This window comes from Desmodus rotundus, chromosome 4, assembly GCF_022682495.2.
Source record: "Desmodus rotundus isolate HL8 chromosome 4, HLdesRot8A.1, whole genome shotgun sequence".
NCBI classification, from domain to species: domain Eukaryota; kingdom Metazoa; phylum Chordata; class Mammalia; order Chiroptera; family Phyllostomidae; genus Desmodus; species Desmodus rotundus.
In genome coordinates, this window is record NC_071390.1 from 150,833,310 (window position 1) to 150,857,171 (window position 23,862).

Sequence of the window (23,862 nt, forward strand, 5' to 3'; positions counted from 1 at the left end):
GACTGTGATTTCATACAAGGGATTAAGTACATATAAAATCTCTGGAAGCGCCAGAGGAGTGTGATCTAGACTGGGCTTCCAGAAATGAGTCCAGAGCATTAACACAGGCCTGGCCCTCCAGGGGAACCGGTACCTGTGCCACAGTCAGGAGAGTGGGTGTTGGGGACCCAGAGGCTGCCCTGAGAGCTCTCGCCTGGAAGAACATACCGCCAAAGCTGGAGACAGCTCCTGAGCTTGCTCACCACGGTATCTGCAGAGCCCAGCTCAATGCTTGCCACCTTGTGGGTGGGTAGGTGGGTGGAAGGATAAGTCCTGGACTGTGGGTCTCATCCAGAATAGCATTTCTATGTTCTTAATTTTTAGTGGAAGGGAGGGTAGCACAGAGTTTAACAGACAGTCTTTAGACTCCAAGCTTTTGGGATCACAGCCCATCTCTGCCCCCTACTAGCTCTGTTTACCTTAGGCAAGTCACTTCACCTCTCTGTGCCCGGTTCCTCCTCTGTAAGAAGGAGCTAATAATGGCAGCTCCCTTGTACAGATGCTGTAAGGATTAGGTGACTTAATACATATAAAACTCTAGGACAGGAGCTGACATTACAGCAGTTGCTGTAAAGGACAAAATTGTTGAAAGGACAAAACATGCTTTCTCTTTATTGCCTTTTGTCGCACTTTGTCCTTGCTTTTGCGAAGGAGGTGGGCTACACAGAAGGGGTGCCGTCCTCCAGCTGACTGTCCTGTTAGCGGCTGTGTATGGTAAGGGCTGATTGCTGACACCAGTGTGTTTGGAAAGGTTGTGTTTGTTCGTAGACTGATGACCAGGAGAAACCTAAGCCCCGGTGTTGCTATCGCAGCAAGTCTTTTATGCTTTCATTTCTTGCTGCAACTCTTCCAGTTCCATGGGAGCTTTAACCTCCTTCCCAAACGCCACAGTGTTTGACGTGCTGCAGTCCCTCAGCCACAGCAGCAGCAGGATATTAGGCAGATGTCTCAGCGCCAGGAGCTTATGAGCCCTTGCAGAAAAAAATATCGTGTGGCTCTTGCATGACTTGCTTTGGCAGAGGTCTCCAAGGGCTGTGTTGTACTGGGGAAAACTTTCCACAGATGCCTACTGTCTTGTGTGCCTCTGGCATGTTAAACAAGAGCATTTAGAGCCAGCAGTACCCAAGGAGGCTTGATTCATCTTGGGCCTGGTGAAATATGGCTCTCTGAACAGTCTGGAGGCCCAGTCTCTGCCAACAGCCCCCGGCCCTGGCCACCAGCTGTTCTTTTCCAAGTGCTGAACTCTGTTCTTCCTCCTGATTTCATCTACCTAACCCTGGACCAGCTAGTGTTCATTTTGAAAGGATCAGCATGAAACAGGACTACACTGGGGTCAAGGAAACTTGGCTCTGTCCTTTAGTCTATTCTAAATGCCTTTGTGAACTTATGCAAATTAGGCCATAGCTTTGGGCTTTGGTGTCCTCATATTGAAATTGAAGGGACTACACTCAAAATTTCTAAAGTAGGCTTCCAGTCAAGATGGAGGCATAGGTAGACACGCCTCACCTCATTGTACAACCATGAGAAGGAACACAACTAACTTAAAATGAAAAACACCCAGAACTGCCAGGAAATCACCCAAAAAAACACCCAGAACTGGGTGTTTGACAGAAGTCCGACAACCAAGTATTTAAAGAAGCTATATTCATCCAGATGGGTAGGAGGGCCAGAAATGGGGAGTCAGGGCAGAGAGGACTCAGAGTGGTGGCTGCCAGCCGGGGTGGAGTGGCAGCGAGGCCGCGGCTACCAGATCAGGCAGCCCCACATTCACGTGTGGTGGATAAAAATCAGGTGGACACCTTGTGAGCCAGCGAGCCCAGCCCCAGGCCAGACCACACAGCCCAGGGCTGTAGCGTGGGAGAAATAAAGCTGCATAACTTCTGGCTGTAAATCCAGTGGGGGTTGGGGCAGCGGAAGACACTGCTGGTACATGTGCAAACCCACCCACCCTGGGAACCACAACCAGGACAGCAGCTGAAGGGGTGCCAGTCGCATACAGGAAGTGGGTGAAGTGACTGGGAACAGAGTGAGGGCCGGGCAAGCCCCCAGAAGTCAGCCAGCAGTGGCATTGTCCCCTCTTTAATCCTGCCCCCACAAATGGAGCCATGGTTGCCCTGCCCTGGCGAATGCATGAGGCTCCACCATGTAGAATTTAATAGGTGCACTAAAACGGAATCAAAGCCGTTCTATCTAGTACACAGACACAGGGAGGATGCTGAAATCAGGAGACCAAGAAATATGGCCCAAATGAAGGAACAGAACCCCAGAAAAACAATTAAGCGATACGAAGACAGACAACCTATCAGACACAGAGTTCAAAACACTGGTGGTCAGAATGCTCAAAGATCTTATTGAACACAGCAAAAGCACAAGGGGAGAAATGAAGGCTCTACTAAGAGAAATAAAGAAATATCCAAAGGAAACCAACAGTGAAGGGAAGAAAGCCTGGATTCAAATCAGTGATTTGGAACATAAGGAAGAAATAAACATTCAACCAGAATAAAACAAAGAAACAAAAATTCAAATAAAATGAGGAGAGTTTAAGAAGATGCTGGGACATCTCCAACTGTGCCAACATCCAAATCATGGGGAGAAGAGGAAGAGCAAGAAATTGAAAACTCATTTGAAAAAAATAATTAAAAGAAAACTTCCCTAATTTGGCAAAGAAAATAGACATACAAGGCCAGGAAGCACAGACAGTCCCAAACGAGGTGAACACAAAGAGGTCCACACCAAGACAGATCATAATTAAAATGCAAAAGTTAAAGATAAAGAGAGAATCTTAAAAGCAGCAAGAAAAAAGCAGAGAGTTAACTACAAAGGAGTTCCCATGAGATTATCGGCAGACTTCTCAAAAGAAACTTTGCAGGCAAGAAGGGTCTGGAAAAAAGTATTCATAGTCATGAAAGGCAAGGACCTGCATCCAAGATGACTCTATCCAGCAAAGCTATCATTTAGAATGGAAGGGCAGATAAAGTGCTTCCCAGGGAGGGTAAAACCAAAGGAGTTCATCATCACCAAGCCCTTATTATATGAAATATAAAAGGGACTTATTTAGGAAAAAGAAGATCAAAATTATGAACATTTAAATGACAACAAACTCACAACCATCAACAACTGAATCTAAAAAACAAAAACAAAAGCAAACTAAGCAAACAACTACAACAGGAATAGAATCATTGATATGGAGATCACAAGAAGGGTTATCAGCTGGGAGGGGCGGAAGGGGGAGAATGGGGGGAAAGGTACAGGGATTTAGATACATAATTGGTAGGCACAAAATGGACAGGGGGAGGTTAAGAACAGTACAGACAATGGGGAAGCCAAAGAAGTTACATGCACAACCCATGGACATGAACTAAGCAGGGGCAGTGGTGGGACGGGGCCGGGGGGGGAGTGTCACTGGAGGGAATGGGGGAACTGGGCGGAGAGGGGCAAAGGGGGAAAAACTGGGACAACTGTAATAGAATAATCAATAAACTATGCTTAAAAAATGTTACGTAATCTTCTAGGGTGAAGGATAAATGAATGGATGGATAGATAGATGCATAAACAGACAGACAAATAAACCACTGTTTTAATCTGCAGGGCAAACCATTTTCTTTCAGAAGATAAAAGGAGAAAAAATCTTTCAGTATAGCAAAAAATAAAACCACGTAAGCCATGGAAGAGTCAAAGCCAGGAGCACTTTTGAACAGATGTTTTTCTGTGCAGTCTTTGATTGAAACTAATGAATGTTCTCTCTACAAGCTTAGTTTTCCAGAGAAGTTAGTTGTTCAGAGTCAGTTCTGCAGAAAAGGGAGAAGCCTCTTCAGGAGCAGGACTGAGAGAATCCCTAGCTGCACCCACACCAACCAGCAAAACCAAGGTCAGCAGCCTTGACTGACGGGACATGGTTGTGGCAACAGTTCAGGTTTTCCTGGAAACCGATACCCTGGGCCATCTTTAACTAACGTGCACCGAATTCAAGAAGATGTTGGAGGTAAACTAGTTCCTCGAAACCATCTCTGACTTACGCATACTGTCAGAAACTGCTGCCGTGCGCAACACTTTTCTTCGAGAGCTAGAATCGGGTCAATAAAAGAGTCTTCTAGACCTAATCACACATTGTCTTCGCCACCAAAGAATAGCCAGGGACACAGACAGAAGCATTTTGTATGGGCATTTTTAAAAGCCCACTCTGTTCTGGAAGAGAGAATGGCCACTTAAAGAAAAGAGAGAGAGAGTTTCTGGTATAAGACCAATTCTTGAAACTAACAATTTCACATATAATACCCATCGGGGTCTCTCTGGACTCCAATAAACCATCAGGCAACCTCAGGAGGCAGTCACACAGGGTCATACATTATGAAGATCGTACATTATGATTTTCATGGCCCTGGGCAGCTTTGCCTCTGTGGTCCCCTTCCTCTATAAAAAAAAAATATATGAAAAAGTTTATTATACAACTGCATTGGTGTAGAGACAAATATACAAATACTATTATATATCAAAACATTTTCTTTGATCTAAAAGTTAATCTCTTTTTTCTGATTTTAAAAGAAATTAACACATGTTCACGGGTCCCTAGAAGTCTCATGGGTCCTAGGCAGGCACTGTGTGTTCTGTGCCCAATGAGTAAGCCGCCTCTGGGTCATAGCCCCCACTCAGCACCAGTCCGCCCGGGACAGGAGCACACTCGGGAAGCAGCGGGCAGTTTTCTTCCCTGGAGTGGAAGCAGCCCACACAGCTACCCAGAAGCTATTCAGTTTGGTCGTGAGGTAACAGCTCAGGAGGGTGGGAACTAGACTCGCGGGGGGATGGGCGTGGGGGTTGGGGGTGGCACTTCCCTGGCTTAAAAACTTCATATCCCATAGGAGGCGGTTTCTCTGGAACAGCTCCGCAGGCGCAGCTTCCAGGGTTCTCCCAGGGCGCGTGCCGGTTATGCCAGTTGCACGAGAGTCATCTTACTCAGAGAAGCCCCGAGATTGGCTTTCTCTGCAGTATTTATAGTTCTCCCAGTCTAATGCAGCTTACCAAGCAGGGGTCATTTTTATCATAAGCAATCTTGCCTGGCTGGAGTTTGACATTCTTCCCTTATCAGGTTTCCAGGGAAACAGAGCTAAAAAGTTAACCAAAGGTCAAATTCTTATGCAGAAGGGAAAAGGGGTTTAATAATACTTCACCTAAACATGCAACTTGCCAGTCGTTAAGGAAATAATTACATAAAAGTTTCAGCCCAGACTTTACAGTGTGTCTGTGGCAGAGACAATGCTAAATGGAACCCAAACTCCATTTCTTTTTCCTCCCGGGCACAGTTAGGCCACATTTTCCAGATTCCCTTGCAGGTAAATGTAGGTTTGTGACTAACTCTGGCCGATGAATTATGGTAGAAGTGATACAGATCACTTTCGGGCTGAGCCCATAAAAGTCTCTCGGGAAACCCTCCCTACTCTTTCATCCTCTGCTGGAGCTGCAGCGGCTTCAGAGAGGGGTCCCAGTGCCTTTCGGAGGAGTGGCGGGGCCACTCAATAGCAGGAGCCTGGTGTCTGGACCACGGTGAGAGGCACGGACCCCTATTGCCAACACACACGGGTGTCGTATAAGCAAGAAGTAGATGACCAGCAAGGAAAGGAAAGGATGAATTTGTGTTTTTAATTCCACTGCCCCCCACCCCCAAAAAAAGGTGAACTGCAGAGAATGTTCAATTAGGAAAATGAAGTTACTGAGGTTAACCCTCTTAATGAGGCAAACTATGCGGCTGACCTCCCCTCCGGCGCTTTCTGACGTGTGAGGAAAACTTGGAGCTGGGCGCTAGGGCGGACATCTGCCTCCCCTATCACCGCCGTCTCTGTGCTGCTTTGCTCAGCAGCGAGCAGAGGGTAGCTGCTGGCTGAACAGAAAATTCCATGACAGTCAGAGGCTTCTCCTCTAGAAGTCACAGCCAGAGCGGTTCATTCCAGTCAGATTGCAGTGACAGGATTTGGGGCGCAGAGCAACCCTAGCTAAGTGGCTGAGAGGAAGGAGCCCAAGGTTCTCATCATTAAAACCCTAATTAGAAAATCTAAGAAATGTGTTTGCCAAGAAGTCACGAAACAAGTACCGCTTTGCACCTGATCAAGTCTTTTCCAAACTGCGCTAATTAAATGCACAATGTGATTTAGTTGTTCTGAGCTTGGTTGTGATAAAGAATTTAGAGGCCTTTTCTACATAATATTTAACTGGCAAAACCTATCAGTGTCTTTTTAAATTAATAATACTTAGAGTATTTAGTGTGCTTTTGGGTACAAGTAAAAATAGAAAAAAATCTCAAACTGGCTTAAACAAGCAAAGTGATTTATTGGATCCTATGACTTAAAAGTCTGGAGAAGGGACAGCCTCAGGTGGTGAGCGGCCACTGCTGGGGTGACGCTGGCAGGAACGGCAAGTAGACGGGGATGAGCAGGCTTGCCTCTTGCGTTTCCCACCTTCCAGGCTCCCCCCATGGGCCGAGTCCAGTGACCCAGATTTCAAAGCACCAGTGTTTGCTGAGCCTCAGCCCAGCATCACAGAACTGGGAACAGAAGAGCAGGTACGAAGCTGAGAGACAGTCGCTGAAGAACTATCGCATCTCCCTATGGAAAATGATATTCCAAAGTGCTGTTATATGAAAAGAGAAATAGAGGGAATGCAGCCCGGAAATGTAAGAAATGCGTATTATAGAAGTATGCCAAGCAGTTAATAAAAGTATTTGTTATTTTTCTCAATTATGTCATGTGTTTATCTGTTACTTTTTTGTTTTTAGATTGTGGTTTCTGTCTTCATTCCAAATAAATGTTACCTACATACTGTAAAAAAATAAAAAAGATTTAGAGCCTTCCCCAATAACATGCAATGATCACAAGGTCCCAAGAATGAAGGTGCTTCCGGGATAGCACTTCCAAGTCTGTCCTCACTGTGCAAGGGGAACCCAACCTCAGCGGGCGTTTCCTCCTGGGTCCTTCACTCCCCAGAGCTTCGCTGAGTGGAGCAAGGGAGAGAGGGAGATCCCCAACCCCTCCCCACGCCACTGGAGCCATGCATCACTTCCGGTTCACGGAGCCTCGCAGTGGAGCTGGTGCTGAGTGTGGTGTTGCAGCTGGAGGACAAACCCCCTCGTTCCTGTGTGAGCCCTTTTCAGGGTCACTCCTCTCCCTTCCTGCAGGGGGGGGCCTCCGACAGACAGCAACAACTTTTTTGTTGTTCTTATAGGGTGTAGGGCATACTCTGTCCTCTCTTTTCTTTTTATTATATTTTATTGATTATACTATTAGAGTTGTCCTGATTTTTCCCCTTTGCCCACCTCCTCCTAGCAGCCCCACTCCCTCAGGCAATCCCCACACCATTGTTCGTGTCCCTGGGTCATGTGTATAAATTCCTTGGCTACTCCATTTCCTATACTGTACTTTACATACCCATGGCTATTCTGTAACTACCTATTTGTACTTCTTAATCCCTTCACCTCTTCACCCATTCCCCCACACTCCCCACCCATCTGACAACCATCAAAACACTCTCTGTATCCATGATTCTGTTTCTGTTCTTCTTGTTTGCTTAGTTTGTTTTTTAGATTCAATTGTTGATAGAATTATATTTTTTTTGTCATTTTATTGTTCATAGTTTTGATCTCTTTTCCCCTAAATAGGTCCCTTTAACATTTCATATAATAATGGTTTGGTGATGATGAACTCCTTTAGTTTTTTCTTGTCTGGGAAGCGCTTTATCTGCCCTTTGATTCTAAATGATAGCTTTGCTAGGTAGAGCAATCTTGGCTGGAGGTCCATGCTTTTCCTAACTTTAAATACTTCTTGCCAGTCCCTTTGGAGAAATTAACTGACAGTCTTATGGGAACTCCCCTGTAGGTAACTAACTGCTTTTCTCTTGTTGCTTTTAAGATTCTCTCTCTATGTTTAACCTTTGGCATTTTAATTATGATGTGTCTTGGAGTGGGCCTCTTTGCATCTTGTTTGGGACTCTCTGTGCTTCCTGGACTTGCATGTCTACTTCCTTCACAAAATTAGGGAAATTTTCTTTCATTATTTTTTCAAATAGATTTCTAATTTCTTGCTCATTTTCTTCTTCTAGCACCCCTATGATGCAAATGTTGGACCTCTTAAAGTTTTCCCAGAGGCTATTTATACTATCCTCTTTTTTTTTGGGGGGGGGGGATTCTTTTTCTTCTTGTTGTTCTGATTGGTTGTTTTTTGTTTTCTTATGCTCCATATCATTGATTTGAATCTCAGCTTCATCCACTCTACTGTTTTTCCCTGCAAATTGTTCTTTATTTCAATCAGTGTATCCTTCACTTCTGACTGGATCTTTTTAATGTTGTAAAGCCCTCACTAAGTTCCTTGAGCACCCTTATAACTAGGGTTTTGAACTCTGCATCTGGTAGATTGCTTATCTCCATTTCATTTAGCTCTTTTCCTGGAGAGTTGATCTGTTCTTTCATTTGGGCCATGTTTCTTTGTCTCCTCAGTTTGGCAGCCTCCCTGTGTTTATTTCTGTGTATTAGGTAGAGCTGCTTTCACTCAGTGTCTTGGTGGTGTGGCCTAATGTAGTAGGTGTCCTGTAGGGCCCAGTGGCACAGCCTCCCCTCTCACACAAGCAGGGTACTTGAGGTATTCCCTTGGTGTGGGCTGAATACACCTTCCTGTTGTAGTTGAGTTTTGGTTGCTGTTGGCCAACCGATGGGAGTTGTTTACCCAAGCCAGTCAGCTTTAAGGATTGGCTGTAACCACTCACCACAAACCTCCACCCTCCATGGAGGATCAGCTCTGCAGGAGCAGGGTGGTGGTGCTCCAACATGGTCTGTAGCTGTCCACTGGGTGCACTGGCCCTGGGGTTTCCCAGGCGATGCAGGCCAAGGTCAGCCCCCACCTGTGTTTTGCCCCAGGCCACCTTTCCTTCATTAGCTTTGAAGCAATCTGAGATGGCTTCTACTTATGCTGGGCTTGGAGATTCCCAAACAAAACCAAACTGTGAACCTAGGCTGGCCGCTGCTAGTGCTGGGCTTAGGGCTTACTGAGGCCAGCTGTTGCTTGTTTGAGAGGATTTAGAAAGATGTGAAGCCTGAACCAAGGCCAGCCATTCATAGGGAAAAGCAGCTTGGGTGGGCCCATAAGAAGGGTGGGGCAGAGTCTCTGGGGATCTCCAATTGAGTCAAACAGTGTTGTCCAAGTTGATGGAGTTTCAGATATGGCACCAGGTTGCTGGCTCTGTGGGGGGATTCCTAGACCAGCGCGGGAAGGAGGTCCCTGAGGGGGAGCAACGGGAGATTAAGAAAGACACAGATATAGACAGTTAAAGGAAAAGCGGGGCCAGGTGGGGCATTGTCCTCTGATGGAGTGACAATGACCCTGAACATGGTCTCCATGTTTATTTTATAAGGGTTAGTTAGATAAAGCTCAAGAACATTTTGCAGACTCAGGGAAAAACTGCAGGCATAATTGCTCCGTTCCCAGGCTATCTAAATGATAAATATTTCTTCTGCAAAAGTTACAGCTGTGTATAGCTGAAGCTTGTGGTTAACTATCTCCTTCTTAACCCCTGCGGGTTCTAGCTGTATGACTCCAGCCTTCACCATCCTCCATAGGGGGAGGGTTTAGAAAAGGGACAATGGCCTCTGCTTGCCTTGATGCCAGACACTTCAGTTTCTCCCTGTATACCACTGGTACCTTTCAAGCTGCTACCCCGGTGCTGGAGCTCAGAGAGAGTGAATCTGAGTAGGTGAGCCTGTGTGTGTTCTTTAAGAGGAACTGCTTGGGGCTCCAGAAGTTTCTTCCACCAACTCAATCCCTGCTGATTTTTGCAGCTAGAAGTTGTGGGGACTTGTCTTCTTGGCACTGGAACCCTGTGCTGGGAGGCCTGTTGTGGGGCTGGGATTCCTTGGTCTGGAGATACCCCTCCCAAATTTGTATCCACCATATGTGAATGAGGGACCAGCCCATTCTGCATCTGCACCCCTCCTACCAATTTGGATGGATGTGGTTTCTTTAATTCTATAGTTGTCAGACTTCCATTCAACTTGATTTCTAATGGTTCTGAGTGATGGTTGTTCCATATTTTAGTTGTAATTTTGATGTGGTTGTGCGAAGAGGTGACCATGTCTGACTACACCTCCATCTTGACCAGAAGTCTCTATCCTCTCTTAAATGTGGCAGCCTATGTGTATTTCTCTGTGATCTGCTTGAAGTTATTCTACACAACTGGTTTCTTTTTATATAGGCTAATAAAACAAATAACTCCAAGGTCCTAGGAGGAAGGAATGTCCTTTTATTTCTTTATATTCCCTTTGGGCTTTATATCAGTTAGAATTTCATTCAGCTGCAAGTAACAGAGATCTGAAAAGTAATGGCTGGAACATATCAGGATTTGTATTGTCATGTAAAGTAAGTCCTTATTTAGTCTGTCCATGACTAGTCTATGATTACAGCAGCTCTGCCAGTCCTCACCAGCACCCAACAAGGTTCCTTCCCACTCTCTGCATCAGCATCTCTAAAAAATGAAGCCCTGCCTTTCCCCATGGCTGCTGGAGCTCCAGGCACCACTTCTGCGTTCCAGGCCACAGAACAGAGAAAGAGGAGGGAAGCTTACCCTTCCCTTTTTCAAAAGGAGACCTCTGAACATCCCACTCCCCTTCTAGTTCCATCTCATCACCCAGAACTTAGTTACACGACTGTACCCGCTGCAAGGAAGGCTGGAGAATAAGGTCTTTCAGCCAGTTGATAATGAGCCTGGTGAAAAATTGGATTTTACTACTAAGGAAGAAGTCAATGAATTTTTTATGATAATGCTGATAGAGTATTGGCCAAAGGATGCCTCCTCCTCAGGAGCAGTTTAAAGAAATTAAAGTTTAAATTTAAGAGGTTAAATGTCCGTGAAGGTTGAGATGATAGAGGGCCTCTGAAGGCAGTTTACTCAGGGAAGAGGATTTATGGAATTCAGAGGTCATTCCATGACCTTTTTTTTTTTTTAAACATTGAAAGTATTTCTTGGATTACGTTATCATTCCAGAAGTATACCTGCTAATTTTGGAAATTTGGGGAAAAGAAGAAAATAATGCCCCCTACTCTCACAGCCTAGAGATAGCCCTAATTCACATTTGGTGTGCTTTATTCTCTTCTCTTCCATGCATAATCTATCGATTTTTAACAAGTTACAAAATCCTCTTGCTGTTTGTAGTAGTGTTTTAGCTGCGCTTTTAAAAAGCAGTACATTGAAAAGTCTTCCTTCCACCTTTGTCCCTTGTCCAGCCCCATGATCACTGCTCCTGGTAGCGTTTTATATCACGTCAGAGTTTATTTTTTGCATACTTCAACAAATACAAACTGTCACGGTCCCCACGACACGTTCTGCACAGACGCCAGCCCGCCATGCACACTGTCTCTCTCACCTTCCTTTTGTCACTCGCCCTTTACTCTGCACCTCGCTTTCTGCCAGGTCAGCGCAGAACTTCCCTCCCCACTCTCCCAGCTCTCCTCCCTGTGGAGGTGCCCCGTCCAGTAACAGCTCCCTAGTGATGGGCGGGCACTTGAGTTGTTTCCAATCTTTCGCTATTACTAACAAGAAACAGCCTTTGATGTGTCTCCTTTACATACATTAGCATGTTTACAGGACAAATTCCTGTAAGTAGAATTGTTGGGTCAAATGCATTTTGTAATTTCAATAGGTACTGCCCAATTGCTCTCCACACTGACTGTAGCAGTTTGCCCTCCCCTTAGCGATGCGTGTATGTGAGAGTTTCTCTTTCCCCATGGCCTCATTGACAGTGTATTTTCAACCCTCTGGACTTGTGCCTGTATCGTAAATTTTAAAAATCTATCAATACCTTTATTATGAGGAAGGTTGAGTCATTTTGTGTATATGTGTACGTGTTTTAATTTCTATCATCTTATTGGTGTTCCTGCCCAGTGCTTTACCTTTCAGAAGCATTAACCTATGAGATCTCTGGGCAAGCAGTGGTCCATTTGGCTATGAGTAGAAGGCTGCAGGCCTCAACTGAACAGTGCCCCGGGTGCATTCTAGCTAAATGTCTGTTCACGCTTTTGGTGGTTTATACCCTGCTTTATTTCTAAGACATTTTAGGTAAGAAAATCGGAATAAAGGGAAAATAAGAGTAAAAAAATGACATTAAGAAAAGGCAAGATTAAGCTACAGGTGAAGTCAGTACACCAAATGTGTTTGACATTCGCTAAAGGCCGCTCAGAGATTTGGCCAAGGCAGAGAAACTAGAGTTCAAGCCATCTCTCCAGTGCTCTGTCAGAGCCTGGCTTTCTGAGCCTATAACAGATGCAATGGAGATGTACTAGACATGGAGAGTGAATGGAGGGAAGACATTCCTTTTTCTCTTACCCTTATGCCCCGCGCCCCAGTGCCCTATGCAATTGGAGCAGCAGAGGCAGCAAGGGGACAGGGAGGAAGGCGGTCCAGCTGATGGGAAGAGGAGAGGAGCTGGAGTAAGGAGAGCCAGAGAAAGACGTAGAGGAATATTCTGAGAAAGTGCAGCAGCTAGGGGCGGCTGCCTTCAAATATTACTTAACTGTGTGTAGGTCACAGAAAAGGAAAGCATTTAGCATTACTTATCAGAAGTTCAACTATTGTACTGAAATTGTTATGGTACCATGTGGCCTGCCTTCTCCTAAGCCTTGACCTTGGTCAAATTCCTTTTTGGCACCGTGGCTTCTTTTTCTGGCCAAGTTGCAGTTAGAGTTGAGCTCTATAGAGGAAGGAGGGCTTGCTTCGGGCTTGGACAGCAACAAAACACTGTAAGAAAACATTCGCGTTCCTAGCAGAGGGAGCATAATTCTAACAATGTTTAGGAAAAACTGCAGACCATCTATATGTTTGTATCAAATGGCCACACTTTGCTTTCCCATGTACTTCATACATAAAATTATCACTTTATATCTTGATTGAAAAACTAGTCGTTCTATGATTATAGCTCTGGTAAGAGAGATTTGCTTGTAGGAGGGAGTATAAGAAACAACAATTAGTGCCATAAGGTCTACATTTGTTAATTTAGTCTCTCTGCAGGGTGAAATTTTACCCAAAACCCCGATGTTGTTATAACTGGCTTTTCATACACAAAATCACAGACATTGCTCAGTATCAAAATAAACTTGTTTTGTTTCGTTTGGTGCAGATAAAGCCATTCCTTTCCACAGACAACCCAAACAGACCCTGTTACTTACGGCACAATGTTTTGTCTTTCCAGGCATCCTACAAGCCGTTGTTGAAGCAGGTTGTGGAGGAAATATTTAATCCCGAAAGGCCAGATCCTGTTGATATTGAACACATGTCTTCAGGCCTCACCGATCTTCTTAAAACTGGATTCAGTATGTTCATGAAGGTAAAGTGACCGTGAAGAGGTCATCCTGGACGTATGCTGTGTTTGCTGGGCATGAAAATGCTGACACCCCCTAACCTGTCGAGTACCACATAAGATACGGTCCCATATTTTGTCTCTTCTGAAATCAGGTGCCCTCGTTATTTAACTTTTGGTTAAAAGTAGCCGGACCTTCCAGCCTCATATAGCTTCTTTTGATCTAAGCATTACGATCTTTTCTGATCGATACGTAAAGACCCACGCCCTCCAGGATGGCACTGTTGAAAATGTTTCTCTTCCTGGCCTGATTTTCTCTTAACGTGAATCTGTATACTTGTATGTTGTTCTTCATGAGTGATAATCTGTTGTTCTTAATTCTAGAACTTATTGTGTAAGATAATGACTCACTCTGCTCAGTCATATGATTGGCATCACCCCAAAACCCATTTAAAAAGGACTTTGGTTTTGACCCTATAGATTCCCTGTTGACAAGTGCTAGAATGTTCCCGGCAGATATGGAGGGTAGGTCAAAATTACCGCACAGCCTTTGCAGTGGGGATGAAAGGAGGAAAAGCATGCAGATGCGATCTGTTTTTAACCCGCTATAAAGTTTCTGAATTTAAAAGGATGTAAACAAGATTACAGGCTGACCTCCCAGTCCATGCCAGGGTTTCAGTTGTAATAACTCTTGGAAATAACAGAATGTTTTGCCAACCTCAAAGTGTCTTTGAAATCGTGAATTAATCTACAGAGGAGAGCTGGTCTTTCAGAGTTCAGTAAATACATATGCCCGGAAAACTGGCCCGCTCCAAAGCCAGAGGACGGGAGCCAGACAGCAGTCAGACTCTTAGGCAAAGCAGTTAACGGCTGGAATGGACATGCAGGTCTCCTTCCTTCTGTTCCCAGTTATCAACTTCTGTTGCAGTGCGTGGCTGGTGTGTTTGTGTGTGTGTGTGTGTGTGCTTCAAATAGCACAACACAGATCAGTTTCTCAAAGATGTTCAGGGTTCCTGTGTTGAGGGTAAGCCCAGGGTTGTTCAGCAGCCCTTCATGATGGCTAGTTTGTACCAAAACTTCCAGGCTAGCCACGGTCTCAGACCTTCTCCACTTGAGCACCCTATTCCCTCATTTGTAAGCTTGGACTTCACCCTGAAGAGAGACTGACAAATGTGGGCTTTCAGGCCCTGGTCAGTAAGGTCTGAGGATGGCCCAGCAGGCCGTGTGACCTCCCCGCCTCGGACTGCTCCATCCCTGGTCTGGCCAAGGGCACACACGGAGTTCAAACCCGCCTGCGCTCTGCTCACCACACGAGTTTCTCACTTGCAGAGAGGCACAGGTGCAGCGTGTGGGAGGAGGCACTGACTGCACTCTGTGTCCAGTGATGATCCACGGAAAGAACTTGGTTCTTGGCCAAAGGATCTGTGACCAAGTATGTTGAGAAACACTAGGTTAAACAGCAAAGTAATGCAAAATTCTTTGTTGCTGGACTTCACAGTGCCTTTGGCAGCTAACGGCTTTGCTGCTCTGCAGGGCCTACAGTGTCTGCATGGGAGGGCTGTCCATTTGCATTTTCCATCACTGTTTCATGAGCCACAGGACATCACGTCACAAAATTACCCTTTTCAATGCTACTGAGTGGTTTCCGCAGCTCTTCCTGTGTCCGAAACTTCGCTCTCCCAAGGTGGGCTTCGCTTAGGAGGAGAGTGGGGACCATCCTGGGCCAGCACTACACTGCTGTGCTGCTCCCATCCAAACCTCTAGAGTCAGGGGCATAAAGACGTGCTCCTGCACCTTAAGACAGACCTCAAAGGGAGGTTTCCAAGTCATGCATGTGTGAGAAAAGAATATGTGTTCTCCCAGCAGCTGTCGGGGTCCATTCCCCGGCCCCCAGCTGCCGGGCCTCTGCTCCCAGTGGCCAGGGCGTCTCATCTGTCTGCAGGGGGTAGGGAGAGACTTGGGGGGCTGGTCAAAGGACCTTCCCATCCCAGTACTCCGAGGGAGAGTCGATCTGTTTTGTTTCTGCATGGGCCTCGGCGGCTGGCTCTTCCCACCGTTCCATAGAACTTGGCAAGGAGAGTCACCTCTAGCCCATGTGTTCAGGATTCCAACAAAATTGGAATAAACATAAAGAAGAATAGCCAATAGGGCTTTCAGCAACTGTGATTTCCCAAAGAGCTCCATCTTTGAGATGGAGGTGAGGCCATCAGGAGAGGGTGTCTCTACTCACTTTAAGGCCAGTGGAAGGAAGAAGATGCAGAACGCAGGTGGAATCTCACGTGGCCATGGATATTTACTGTCCCCCCTTTCCTGACCCCGTCCTGTTCTCCATTGTTTCTCACTTGCTGCCCAAAGTTTTGCAGCTCACCTGTGCTCAGCATGTTTCATGGGATCAGCCGTTCTCATATTTAAGCCTCACACCAATCCTAGGAGGTAGGTTCTGTTGTTATCTCTGCTTTAGCAATGGGGAAACTGAGTCCCAGAAAGGTTAAGCAGTAGATGTGAACTTCCAGGAGGCCAGGATTGGCTCGTACCCTTCTCTTTTCTCAGGTGTTTTCCAAAGAGCACACGGGAAATGGGACCCCAGGATTTGTCCCCAGGTCGATCTTATTCAAAAGCTCATGCTCTTCACCACATATTTGGCTCCAGGATGCTTTCAAGCATTTTCTTGGCAGTTAAGTATTCATATGTCATTAATTCTTGTCTTCGTGATTACTCATCAGCACAGATATTTTCCCTCCCCAGTGTCTGTGCAGCTCATAAATAAAGTCCCTGCCTGCCTGCTCATCAAGGGGACCAGTGTGACAGAGATCTCCCAGTGATCACCTGCCAGTGCCCTGTCTACTTTTCAGGGTCTTGGCCCCACCACGCGTTGGCAGTGCACACGCCCCCGCCCCCCCCGCCAGAAGATGCTTGTGGATTGGCAGTGCGTCATTGCGTGGCCTCCACACGTCGCATCTCTGTACCAGCAGCCACCAGTCACTGCGTTCTTGCCACTTGCTCCCACTCTGACTCTGGGTCCTGCTCCCCAACCCCCAAGGACTGGGTGCTGAGCCTGAAAGGAAATGCAGACAGAGCCTGATGAAATGAAGGCATCCTTCCTTTGCTTAAGGAACTCAGAGTTGTAGAGCTGGAAAGGGGGCTGAGCTACTGGTCTGTCCCTGTCCTGTCTCTGGACTCACCGATGGTGTCACAGATGATGTTAGCGCAGGCCACCCGGAGGCAGTATCTGGAGTCTGTGGCGTGGATGCGGGGGGCTTGAGGAGCTGGTAAGAGATGTGCTGGGAAGTGGGGCCAGCAGACGTGCCCACAGGCCGTGCCGCAGGGCATGTACCCACAGCAGGTAATAGAAAGAACATAGAGAAGGATTTTCCAGGCCCCTAACAATGTCCTCCTCAGGGCTCTATACCTTCTGTACACACTTTTCTGGCTCCACTTATACATTGTTTTGCAATAATGCATGTTAGGTATCTTTCCCCGGACTAGTGTTTCCAACTGCACGACTTGATTCACAGTACATTGGGGATCGAGGTATCAATTCACTGGACTGTAATCAGTACTTTTTAATGAAAAAAGAAGAGAAGAGACTAGCAAGGTGAAAAAAACAACCAAGCCCATACATTCACACATATGTTCGAATGTATTCTTGCTATAGGTCCCAGTGAAAAGAACGTGAAAGCTATGGCTATGAGATTGAAGGGCTGATCTAGGTCTATTTTTTCTGTCTGCATCCTCAGCACATAGGGCCAGGTCCCAGATAGGCTTTTCTTCCAGCAGGCATGCATGCGCTGAAGGTTGGGAGGGACGTCCCAGTGGCCACCTTTCTGCCCTTAAGCCAACTTGCCAACTTTCTGCCCTTAAGCCGAAAGCTCCATTCTAACAACTTCACGGGGCGTAGCAGCTCCATCAGTCAACTCCAGTGACCCTCAGAGGAATCCCTGACCCACTTTTCCAGCTGCTGCTAAGCTAAGTGAAGCTGGTCATTGTTTTGTGATAACGTAAACCCAGAGACACAGCAGCCGCTCGCTCCCACTCACCACTGTGCTCCCAGGTGCGTGGGGGAGACAGAAGCCTGACTCAACCTCTGTCAAGGAAACTGGATGATCTTTCCTCCCGTCCACATGCAGCATGCAGATCTGCTGTTCCCAAGGTCCTTGTCAGCAGAGCAGAAGCACAGCGCAGGTTTACTAGTGTGAGAACTCAAAGGAGTTGAGGGGAGAAATGTCCTAACAGATGGTTCCATAGCAGGATGAGTGTGACTGGGGGAAGCCAGGGGGCCTCTTTTCTGTTTGACACCTGTAACATTTTTGTTTGGCTTTGTGAATAATAGAAGGCTGTCTAGTACATGCTGCCTGACCACAGTCACTTTATTCGACTCGCTGTATCTGCTTCCAGGAGGCAATGGAGAGGAGTGGTCGCACGCCTGCGTCCAGCTGTCTGGGTTGGAACTTGAGCTCCACCATGTGCCAGCAATGTGACCGGGTGCATCCCTGAACCTCTCTGGGCCTCGGTTTCCTCATCTGTGAAATGGGGATAATAATAGTACTTACCCTATGGTGCTATTATGAGACTTAAGTGAGTTAATGCATGCAGAGCACTCGGGACAGTGCTGGCCCACAGTAAGTGCTGGTCAAGTAGTTCCCATTCTTATTTTTCCGAGTTTGTGATGCTGACCAGACCATGACTCTCGAAAACAGTCCACCTCGAGTATCTTAGTATCGCTGTGCACAGCCAGCACTCGGGCTTTTGGTGCATGCAGACTGACTGCTGGGCGACCGAGTGGTTTAGACGGCAGAGAACAGACACCCAAGGGTTTCTTGTTTCACTATGGATTTGCCGTTGCCAGAGAGACGTGGAGTTCTAAGAGTTCTTGTTTGTGGTGCCGGTGGAAAGCCATGTTTATAAGGCTGCGATGTGTTTCTCCACACCCCCTTTTTCTTCTCCACCGTGTGTCCAACCTGTTGATGTCCCTGGTCTCGGGATGTAACCTGCCCCTGCTGGGGCAAGCGGTAGGGAGCTATAGAAATTCTCTGTACGTACCGTGAGAAGATGGTTGAAGGGAATAGAGGCCAGGGGACCAGACCCTGGCCACTCTGGACACAGACCCCACTGGGAACACTCTAGAAACATGGTCTCCCTGTGCTGGGAGAGAGCTCTGCCCCACCAGTGTTCGCTGCTGCCCCTCACAGCCTCCGTGCTGCAGGGGACTGGAAGCCTCCATCCCAGACTCTTGGAAGTGGCTCACAGAAATCAATCTTATTCATATAAATATCTGCAGGCAGCAAAAGTTTTTTTTTTTTTTTTTAAATGCCTGTGTGTCTAAGATTCTCTGCAACAAATGCTGGGAGAGGGGAGTCAGCGCAGCCGCATCTTGGCCTACTAAAGAGAGACCCTTGTTTGCATCACACTGCCGCGTGTTAAAGCCGCTCACTCTGTACTGCTTTCGCGTGCTTTTCTGTGAATCAGACTGTCCAGAGAAGTCTTTTTTCCCCACCTGTTCTGGTTATCTGCTACTGCATAAGAAGCCGTCTCCAAACATTGACTTAAAAGAATATGGACCATTTGTTCATGAAGCTCTACTCTGGGCAAAGCTCAACAGGGAAGGATCTACTTCCAAGATGGCGCCCTCCCAAGTTGATGCTGACTGTCGGCTGGTAGCTCAGCCCAGCCTGACTGCTAAGGGACTCAGGTCCTCTCCACACAGGCCTTTCCACCTGGCTTGTGCTTCCTCACAGCATGGCGGCCGTTTTCCTAGGACAAGCATCCTGAGAGAGAGAGCCGGGTGGAAGCCTCAGAAGTCTCAGAGCATTTCTCCCATGGTGCTCCATGTGTCCAGGCAGTCACAAGTGCCCATGCAGGGTCAAGGGGAGGGAACAGACTCTTTCCATCTTCAAAATGGAGCAAGAGTGTAAGGATAAAATACAACACGTATTCCATCTAAATATATGTTTGATTGTCCAGTTTGGCAAGGACAGTGTTTAGCTAATTCTGAGTTTTCCCTCCAATCTAGAGGATGGAAAATTCACTTATGCTTCTGACCTGGTTCCACAAGTGAGTCCCAAAAGGCTTTGATAATGAAAGGCCTGTGTGCTGTTTGCCCATAATCTTTTTTAATGATATAATCTCAAAAACAATGGTGAAGGAGTGATAAGAACCAGAACTGCAGGAACTTCCTCTCCCAAGGTCGCTCCATCAAGCCCCATAAGGTCAAGCAGACGAGCTGGAGAGAAGAGCAGGAGTGCTGTGCATCTCTAAGAAAGTGTTTCAAGTCAGCCAAACGCACTCCTCAACCAGAGGAGAGACTGGTTAGCCACATAAAGCCGCTGGCTTCAAAGGGCAGTGCCCTAGGGGGAGGGGGATATCGAACTGGAGAAAAGAGCTTTGGCAGAGCCTGACATTCTTCAAACAGCCAAATCTTCTCTCTACAGGCTTGTTCATGGTGTGCCTTGATCTCCTTAGAGGAAAGCTTGATAGCAATCTAATAAATAAATCGAAGCATACCTTCCCCTCTCACTACAACCTTAATTTAATTTTAAACCAGCACGTCTAATAGGCAGCACTTTTAAAATGCGTTTCTGGAATCTGTGGTTTGGGTTTCAGTCTCCTGGAAATAACATACGTTATATCTACTCCGTGTGTTTGGGCCCCAGCTTGTTTTGACTAAAGGACGTGATTTGTCACGATGTTTTCTCAGCTGGAATCGGCGTGAGGAGGGTGATTCATACCTACAAATTGCATGCAGCCATTTTATTTCTTTGTATTGTTAAGAAGCTTTGTTGTTCTGTTTCTTATATGGCTATGCTTAATTGGAAAAAATGAAAGATTTACCAAAAAGACTCCCAGGAGCCCCAGTGCTTGCCTCTGTGCCTGTCATCTGAGTTGGTACAAGAGCTCCATTGCCACAGGGGTGGCAGAAAATGGCTCACAAGGCAGGCCCCGAAAAGCTGCTGGTGATGGTGGGGTCAGTTGCTATTCAAATGCCAACAAATTGCACTAACTTAATCAAGGAAAGGATCGTTTGTTGTGAGGCCCGAAGAATGTCTCAGGGAGCCCAAGGGCAGCGGTGCAGTGGGCCTCGGGAAGGACTGGACTGAGAGCTGGGAGGCCATCAGGAGTCCAGACAGGTCTTTGAGACTTGCTCTAGCCTGCAGGAGGTGCTGAGAACAGGGCCCAGCCGCTGTAGATGCCCAGTGGCTGTTAGTTGAATGAATGGCTAGAGAGCTATGCCACAGCTTTGGGTTCTTCTTAAGAGCTCAGCTTTGATTCGGCCTTGTCTATCGTAGGTCAAGTCTTGATTCCCAGAGAAGGATGTAGAGTTGGCCCAGCCTGGGTCAGGGATTCATTCTTGGACCATTGTTCAACCACGGTTGAGGGGCAGGATCACACTGTAGCTCCATGGCTGCAGGAGCACACGTCATGGCCAAGGGGATTGGGCAGACTGTTCACATATGGTCAGACCAGTAGGAGTTAGGAACAAAGTTAGGACCAAACGCCATGGTACCTGGAAGGAATTACAGGTAGTTCCGAATGACTGGAGCTGAGAATGGCTGGTAGGGAGTGGAAGAATATGAAGAATGGCTGGTAGGGAGTGGAAGTGATGTAGCTTCAGATAAGCAGAAGCTACATCACAAAGGGCTGGAGGATAGAAATTGAACCAAAAACAATGAGGCACCACTAAATGTGTTTTAGGAGTGGATAAGCAGTTTAGGTTTTGTAGAGATTGCCCTGGCAACAGAGATGAGGGCATGAGGCCAGACTGGCATCGGGCTGGAGAGGGCAGGTGAAGTGAGAGTCGGCACTCTGGGAGGGCTGAGGGGAGAGGGGAGAGATGAAGTGTCGGTGGATTCCGCATGACTGGGTGCTTGGGTGTGGGAGTAAATGAGAGGACAGTCCCTTTTCCTCTTTACGCCTCCCTCGTCTGTCTGTAAAACGGACCTTCTACCTACCTCGTAGAGTCTAAGGGTTGCATCAAGAGAAGCTTGGCCCACCTCTGCTGTTTCCTCCACAGCACTTACCACCTTCCTTTTTACCCAATTACTTACTGTTTTTATCATTTTCCCCCCGACTGAAATGTGAGTTCTAAAACAGAAGGGACTCCTCTCTGTTTTCTCACTGCTGAATCCTGGTGTCTAGAGAAGGGTCTGGCTCGTGGGAGCTGCTCAGTCAGTGGTTGTGGAATGGATTGATGAGTGGGTAAAAAGTCACAGCGCTGGACATGAAGCGTTTGGCGGCGGTGGCACTGCTCCTGTGGGGAGAACAGCCGTGACCAATCCATCTTCAAGGTCAATGTGGCTGTCCTCAGGACCTGTGCCCTCAGTGCCCAAGCCTCTGTTGCACTTCCCTGCCCACTGTTATAGCATGGGGGCTTGCCCCCTGCCTGTGCTGGAGACGAGGGAGTCACACGTGAGGAAGAACTGAATGGAGGAGAGTTGGCAGCAGGATTCCCAGAATTCAAGAGTGCCAGAGGAACTGGACGCAGCAGAAGCCCTTGTCATGGAAACCAACCGGGACATCAAAGAGCGCTGTGGGGCCCACAGCTGCAGAGAAAGTTCTGGCAGCCTCTGCTTCAAAGGCTGGGGTGGATGGTGGGAAGAACTGATCTTATCTGACCAGAACTAGGGTCTTCAAGTCACAGCCAGTGAAAGTTTGGGAAATGAAAGAAAGAGCAGAGGACCTGACTTGCTTTATTAATCTCTGTGTTTGCAGTGGCAGTAATGATGCTTAAATCTTTCATCTCCAAAGGGCCTTATGCCATGAGCTCACATACAAACAGGACTCAGCCGTGTGTTGTGCATTATAAGATGTGTTATTTTGATGGAAAAGACTCCACTGCCCAATAGCCTGCTGACTTGACATGTTCTAAAAGGAAAGTCTGGTATCAAAACATAAATCTAAATGGAAACCAAAATAGCAAACAGCAATGCATTAATCAGACCCGTCTATTTGTACCAAAATCCACATTCCCTCAACTCCCTGGCCCCAGGGTATTGTTCTTTCTTGTTGCTGTTCATTTCTTTTTTTCCTTTTCATCTTTTAATACACCCTTCCAAGATTCTCGCAATGTACTATGGAGTCCAGACTCTCTTATGGGAAGCATATGCCTTCAAGAACATACCGTTCACTTGAAGTTCTGTAGCCAGTTTTGTTTCTGGCCCAGGATTAAGTGAGAAACAACAATTGTTTGTAGGGCTGGAAGTAACTTCGGGTCAGTGAGCCAGTAAGAATCATACATACAACAAAGAGAGTTTCTCAAAGACCTCTAAGAAAAGAGGGGCATTTCCAGTTAACCTATGGGTCTCATTCATTCATTCATTGGTTTTATTTATGCAACATTTCTTGAAAGTTCACCATAAAATAGGTCTATGCTCAGAGGCAAAAGGTACCCAGGTAAATATGATCAGTCCCTACTCTCTGGTATCTTACAGTCCAGGATAGGAGACAGATATATCAAGGTTGCAGTCCAGTTCGACAAGGTCAAGGCAGGGGTATCTGACAGATTTAGGCCATGGGGCAGGAGTGGAGAGATGGTTAGGGAGAGGATGCTTTTTAAAGAGAGTAAGAGGAAAGGAGGTAAAGAAGAGGAGGCGAGAGTACTTTACACAGAGGAAACTGTGTATGTTACACTGAAAAATAGGATGCAGATGAAAGTCAAATTCTTTAATAACTGGAACATCATGACAGAGACAGAGGCCAAAGCCCACCAGTGGTCCCAGTGAATGCCTGTGGGCTGTAGATCTTTCCTGCCAGTCTGGGAAATCTCAGCGTATAAGAGAGTGAAAAAAGCAAGGTACAGTGTTGGGTGTTCCAAGTCGAATGTTAGCTGCCCTTGGTGAGGGAATGACAGGTGGGGCCACAAGGGGGTCTCCAGGCTCCCAGCTCTCTGTTTCTTGATCTGGGTGCTGATCGCACAGGTTTGTATGCTTTGTGAAAATAAATCGACTTGAACACTTGTGATAAATGCTCTTTCCAGTACAAATGTTTAGTAAAGTGTCATATGTTTGACACAATGTTCCAAAACAAATAAATAAATACCATGCATTTAGGCAAGCCTCAATTTATGGGGAATGGCTCCAGCAAATTGTGTGTGTGGAGGAGATAAAAATAGAGACTTAAAGCAAAGCCACATTCAAAGAGCCTCATGCACCGAATTAAGGAGTTTGAACTTTATCCTCAGAACTGCGAGGCTCTACAGAAAGAATGAGAGCATGAGTTGGAGCTGAAGGGTGTTAGATGGCAGGCTCCAGACTCTGGCCCCCGGTTCCACAATTTAGTCACCGTGTCATTGTGTGTAAAGTTCAAGCTCTTCGTCTGCAAAATCCACTGAAGATTTTGTTTGCCTCCTAAGGATGTTTTAAGAATTGAATAAGATAATACAAAACAATAGTTAATATAATGGGTACTATGTATAAATATTTGCATTTTATTTTTTTAATCCTCGCCCAAGGATATGTTTATTGATTTTAGATAGAGAGGAAGGGAGAGAGGGAAAGAGAGAAACAACC

General features: G+C 46.5%; 1 protein-coding gene across 1 annotated transcript in view; it reads left to right on the forward strand.

Moving 5' to 3' along the window:
• SCFD2 (sec1 family domain containing 2) overlaps positions 1-23,862 on the forward strand; it is a 318,320-nt gene that overhangs the window by 280,680 nt on the left and 13,778 nt on the right. Inside the window, exon 7 of the mRNA XM_024573767.3 lies at positions 13,253-13,387. Coding sequence (XP_024429535.2) covers positions 13,253-13,387 — 135 coding nt within the window. The remainder of the gene's footprint in view (positions 1-13,252; positions 13,388-23,862) is intronic.